The sequence below is a fragment of the Gasterosteus aculeatus genome, chromosome 2 (assembly GCF_964276395.1).
Source record: "Gasterosteus aculeatus chromosome 2, fGasAcu3.hap1.1, whole genome shotgun sequence".
Taxonomy (NCBI): Eukaryota; Metazoa; Chordata; class Actinopteri; order Perciformes; family Gasterosteidae; genus Gasterosteus; species Gasterosteus aculeatus.
In genome coordinates, this window is record NC_135689.1 from 6,089,784 (window position 1) to 6,095,958 (window position 6,175).

A 6,175-nucleotide genomic window follows, 5' to 3' on the forward strand; every position below is an offset into this window, starting at 1 on the left:
TTTTTAGGATAAGGTGTATGCGTCCGTTCAATTGCATCCACTTTAATTGTAATAAGGGAGTACTGATCCATAAATTCAGAGTACTTACGACATTTAGTGCCATGGAAGGTGTTATTACGCTACGCCAGTAGGTCTCAAACTTTTTCTGTCATGACCCACTTTGGAGGAAGATAAATGTTATTGATCCACCGCCCTAACAACATGTGGACGTTTAATTGAAATAACATTTTGTGACTGCTCCCTATAAGGTTTTTAAAATAATGAAAAAAAAACTGCGATCACTTTCAAGTAAACCAGATTGGGGGGAAAAAGTACAACCATCTTCCAAATAAACTTCTGTACAAAACAAATATTTGGCAAAGACGCGATTCTCACTCGAGCCCATCTCAGTTTGAGAATTGTACTTCACTAAATACGCATAAGAGTGAGAAAAGATACGTTCCCTGACCGGGAATCGAACCCGGGCCGCGGCGGTGAGAGCGCCGAATCCTAACCACTAGACCACCAGGGAGCGGCGAATGTTTGCTGGTCACATAGAGGTTTATACCTCTAAATTATTCACATAAGTTGGGAAGAACGCGTTGGACGTCGTTTATTTGACGTATAACTATTAGCTGTGAGCTACAGCTACCGCGGCGTTATGTCCTTCAGTCTTTCATATCAGCGGGTTCATGTAAGTGTCCTTTTTTCTGACGTCATCAAGTTCCCCTCACCGAGGAGAACAACGCGTGTTCTCGTAATCATTTAGACTCCGCCCCGTGCCACAACAGCACGTGCAGGCTAGGCACCTATAAAGCTCGGTCCTCCCATAGAGGGGGCAGTCAGTGCTTTAAGGTCGTCTACTAAATGGGCCATCGTCACAGTTAGCGCTATTCGCGCCTTTCAACCACGTCCTGATCTTAAAGGTAGGTCGAAATAATCTTCTTTTGTGTGTTTAAACATGAACTAAATCGGGTTTATCTTGTATTTATCTCACAACATCTTCAACACAAATTATAATTTACTTATGAGCTGGATTATTTGTTATATTCTTAGGTGTGCAGTTCTGTGTTTTCCCACACCTATTTTAACAATCTCAGCACAACATGCAGACCTTTTATGAGCACATGCAGTAGATCTGCTACTTGTTACAGGTACAATCTGCCTTCTGGCTATTATTGAGTTTATGCTTCAAGTCTCTGCTATGTTTATCCAGGCAATGAGTTGCTGTCCTTGTCTGCTCCATGAAATCCCTAAATCTAATCTGCTGCTCACCTGGTGTTAAGCTTCATAGTTCAGCTGGTTCTCCAGTCTGCTAACACACTCCTCTTAAAGACAAACATGTAATATAAAATGCACACACAAACATATAACTCATTCTTCATTCTTGTACATTTTTAATCTACTAAATTAATAGAGTGTATATCGTACTAAAATTGGATGGAACCACCTATAATTTCCTTATAAACGTGCACCTGGTGGTAATGGCACAATCTTTTTGCCAGAAACCTCCATGGTTACGCAGCCTTCTTGCGCGCTAAGCCTCGGAGTTTAGACTAACATTATGGAATTCTCGTTATTTGAGCCATGGGAAACCGGAATCTAGGAAGCAGCTGCTTATGATTTATTACTAGGTGGGTAGGAATAAATCAGAGTGCGTGCGTGCATGCATGCATGCAAAAAAAGCTTGTCGTGAAATAGTCTCCTTTACCCAAAGCATTATTTAATAGTAATATATGCAATAGATATTAAATAAAAGGAAACATTTTTAATATATATATATAAAAAACACCGTAACCGCATTCATTTTCTTATATTTCCAGCTAATAATACCTGTACCATCGGTGTCCAGGTTTCCATTTCTCCACCCGTGAGCAATTTTCCAGCTAAGGGCGGCAAAAATGGCAGCAATTCCATCCACTGGCTCCCTCATCGCCACGCACGATTACTACAGAAGTGAGTGACATGTGGCTTGTACGCTTTTCAATGGCAAGACAACATCTTTGATTGCTTTTTCATTCTGGATATTCTGACGGCAGTGTAGGTATTCTCCCTGTGGGAGATGACTTGATGTTTTTTTTCTAAAACCTTTCTCTTTTTAAAAAAAATGATTCCAGGGCGCCTGGGATCCAACTCCAGCAACAGCTCCTGTGGGAGTGCGGAGTACACTGGAGAGGTTATTCCACACCCCCCAGGTATGTACAACAAAAAATGACTTTTTTTTTTGCAAAATCTCCCTGCAGCAAACTGAGCTCCCATTTATGATTCATGCCCTCTTCAGGTCTTCAAAGGCAAGATTCTGGCCACTGGTGGACTTCATTTTTCTTTGCCAAACAAAACCAGCCCGGCATGCCGAACGGATCTGACACTCAAAAGTGAGCGTAGTGACAAACAAACGTATAACCAAATGTCAGTTAATGGGGTGCGGTGACGATTGGTCCTGTGGGGTTAAGCTAAGCCTTCTTTTTGGTTTACAGGAACAGCACCTACACAGTGGCCAACGGTCAGGTGACCTGCGTCGCCAGGGAAATGGTTTTGAACAGAAAACTCAGTGTAAGCAGCGACAACGGAAAGTCCGAAACATCGACCCCTCCACCTACTTCCGCCTAGACTCCACCCCCGCCTCACCTACCTGTCTCCTGCCATCGCCCCCCTACATGGCCCCTACATGGCCCCTACATGGCCCCCACATGGCCCCCACATGGCCTCCACAGCTCGTCACCCATCACCTAGTCCACGTCACCGGAGATGATGATGATGATGATGGTGGTTGTTACTTTTTAGTCAATGCTTTCTGTTTTTTGCCCACCAATAGTATATTTTTGTTATGACCAAAAGTTTAAAAAAGTATGTAAAAGTGTTTTTCATTTTGTTCTTGTGACTTTAAACTTTAAACTGTTAATAAATAATAAATAAAATGCTTACAGCATTAAGCAGCGTGTTTTCTGATTCCACACAGCTGTTTTGAACCTTTTTATAGATCGGTAATTGTACTTAGTTTCTACAATGAGCCTCAGATCCTCGGCGCAGTTGTCACAACTAATGCAGCCTACTTTCCAAACTAATCGGTTTATCCGTGACATGGTTATAATACAGCTCACAAAACTTGTTTCACCTGAGCACGAATGTGGGTCAACAGCTTCTAGAGAAGGTTTGTGGGTTTCGTTCAACAATGAAATGCATGTGCTCAATATATTTTGGTTCTCCAAATGTAAAAATGGCTTTAACAGAGTCTAACATTAGGTGACCCCGGACATTTATGCAACACGTTTGAAAGCAGGTCGACGGTCTGCCTGCACGGCTCAGATGACCACATTCTTCCAGTGCTGCGAGGGGAGCGCTTGTGTTTCCTTGCAGTCTGTGTGTGGTTTTTATTCAATGCAACGTGTGTTGGATAACGTGTTAAAAGCAATATAAGTGGCAACAAATCTATCTTAAATAATATAATACCACAAACTCTGGTAGAACCAATGTTTTTGAAGGTTTTCATGTCAGGTACTACTGACCGTTTGATAGATCAATACATGCACAAGTTCTCTGAATGGAGTTTGTTAGTGGAGTGATATGTGGGGAACATTTTGCAATGTGTACACAGAGAACTAAGAATAGACTCAGAGGATTGAGTCCAGATCCTTCATCAGATAACCTCTCTGTTCCAAAAGGAAAGTTGTATGTTTCCAGCACATCATTCATGTCTTTAGACCTCTATCCGTTTAAAAAGTGCTCAATCTGTCCCGCACGCCCTCCAAAGCTGCTTTATTTCAGGCGACGTATCTGGGAAGCGTTTGGGTTTAAAGACGTCCTGCGATCCCGGGCGAGTACAATACTTCCCGCGGCTCTTCAGCGACACGGGAGGCGTTCTCTCCCTTCGCAGGCCGCTTTGGGTTTCTCAGTACAAAGTTCAAGGAACACAGTGAACGACCCACGAATAATCACCACAACAGCACAGTTCCAAATTAGTAAAAATATATTTGACTAATTCCAGATTGTTTTTTGAGTAATTTTTAGAGGTTAATGGGTAACAGACGGCATGTCGACATAAAGGCCACCAGCACAAATATCATGCATTTCTCAGCAAGACAGAAAAGCGTTTATATAGAAAATATCTGTGAATCCGATCGGGACAGAATGAGTTATTCAGGACCTTTGTAGTAGACTGCATCAACGATTTTCTGTCCACCTAATCCTATTACTAAAGATGCTCGGGTGTTGAACGCTCTTGGGATTCCCGAAGTGAGACGTTGACCACATGAAGCTCTGGAATCTCCCTCTGAAGGGGGGGGGGGATTTGCAGAGGGGGGCAATATCCTTCAAGTGTTGATGCTGAAGGGTGGTTTTGTTGCCATAGCACCCTGTCACCGAGAAGGCAAAGACATTCTCCACAGCAGCTCCATAACCTCGCCTCCCGAGTCACTTCCTAAACCTTGCCTCGGGCCTTCTTATGGCTGACGTCGACCTCCCACTCTGGAATTACCTTAGGTGCCAAAGCGTTATCGGTCTTGTCGGCGTTGATGACCAACAAGGGAAGAACACCTTCACCTCCCAGGGAGTTGATTATTTTTAGGGCCACAGCAATGTTAACAAATTCATCTTTGACTATAATTGTCCGTGTGATGATCATTGAAACACTATCCTCCGAATGGCATCTTTTTTTAAACCCTGATGCACTGGAAATATGGTCTGTGAATGGATGTCGAAATAGCCACGCGGAGCGTTCCCACACGTGATCCGAGTGCAGGGGAGTCTGGGGCAAAGGTATCGGGACCACGAGTACGACTCCATTTTACTCAGTAAGACAATCTCTAAATGTTTAATTCTCAGTACGAGCAGACAAAGTGCATTGTTGTGTAATTTCACATGTTTGTTTTTTCAGATAAAGGGGGTCAGGTGTCCTCCTGTTTTTAGCTCCGTATTTGAACGGCAGCACGAGCAGACAGCGTGTACCCTCCAGGCCTGTTTGAGTTCACGTGTCACTGAGTGTCAACACAAAGTCTCGCCATGACCAATTGTCTCTGCAGGACGCAGCTGTTTTCGTGGAGTTTGTTATCTGGATCAAGTTTGGGACTCAAATAAACTGGAAAACACATGTCGAATGAAACAGATCTGAAATGTGCGTAGGACTTGAACCTTTGCTTGAAAGGTTATTATAATGATAAACACAAACAACCGGCGTTCCCTTCATCTTTAACTGGTCCTTACCAAGTAGTTTTGTATATATAAATATATATGAATGTAGAAATGTGTGAATTATATCAGGGGTTGGAAAAAGGCCCGTCCACAAATATTGATATGAAACAAATTTTTAATGGAGATGGAGATAATTGTTATTGTGTCGGTCAAACTCAACATTCAAGGTCAAGTCTTGTTCCGAAATCTTGCATTAGGCCACTTGGGAAACACAAGGAAAGTGACATAAGTTTATTGTGTTGGAGTCAGTTGCAGTCCACAAAGCGCAAAGTGTCTCAATGTCATGGCTGAGTAGTTAACTGATTTGAACAATGTGGATGAGCTGCAGCTAGAAGGAGACTTGGTGGGACACAAAAACAAACTGACCGAATCAAATTGTCTTTATTTATTTAATTTATTTAGTTTATCAAATTGAACTTCTTTTAATGAGATTTACATCCAGACTTTACTGCATTGAATATTGCGTATGTTTCAACCAGTCATTTAATCTCTCTCTGAATTGACCTTTTAGTTGTAGATTGATATCAATAAGAGGAAAATGACGTGTGAGAACGTTATGTTTGGTGCTGGAACACGGCGTCTTTTTCCTCACACAGAGTGAGGAAGCAGCTGTAAACCTTCCCAGACCTGCATGAGCCAAAACATTTGACTTCATGTTTTCATGTTCCCCGCAGGATGAATTCTGAAATCCACAAGCCAAACTAAAGATGAGACATCAACATTGTTGATGTGCGATTTGTGACTTTTTCAACCCACAAATGCGCAATTTTCCTTTTGAATACACTTTCTATATTGAGTGTACACTTCTTTCTCCCACTTAAATGTACTGCAGCTTCATGCTAAAATTGTTAAATTTTATTTTTCCATTCATCAATCTACTCTCCTGGCACATATTAAAAGTGAAACAGGATTTTGAAATGATTTTTGAAATTTTAAAACAATTAAAATATTCCATTGATAATAAGTATTCAGACATTTAACTCAAGTGCCTTAAACGTCGTAAAGATTT

At 41.8% G+C, this 6,175-nt stretch overlaps 1 protein-coding gene and 1 non-coding gene across 2 annotated transcripts; one reads left to right on the forward strand and one right to left on the reverse strand.

Moving 5' to 3' along the window:
- Window positions 1-439: 439 nt before the first annotated feature.
- trnae-cuc (transfer RNA glutamic acid (anticodon CUC)) lies at window positions 440-511 on the reverse strand. Its single transcript has one exon. It is a non-coding gene; the product is annotated as a tRNA-Glu (tRNA).
- A 243-nt stretch (window positions 512-754) lies between these two features.
- ppdpfa (pancreatic progenitor cell differentiation and proliferation factor a) lies at window positions 755-2,912 on the forward strand. The gene is made up of 5 exons (XM_040194324.2): window positions 755-905; window positions 1,832-1,935; window positions 2,097-2,174; window positions 2,261-2,354; window positions 2,457-2,912. The coding sequence occupies exons 2-5, from the start codon at window positions 1,881-1,883 to the stop codon at window positions 2,587-2,589; spliced, it is 360 nt and encodes a 119-aa protein (XP_040050258.1). The 5' UTR covers window positions 755-905; window positions 1,832-1,880; the 3' UTR covers window positions 2,590-2,912.
- Window positions 2,913-6,175: the final 3,263 nt, after the last annotated feature.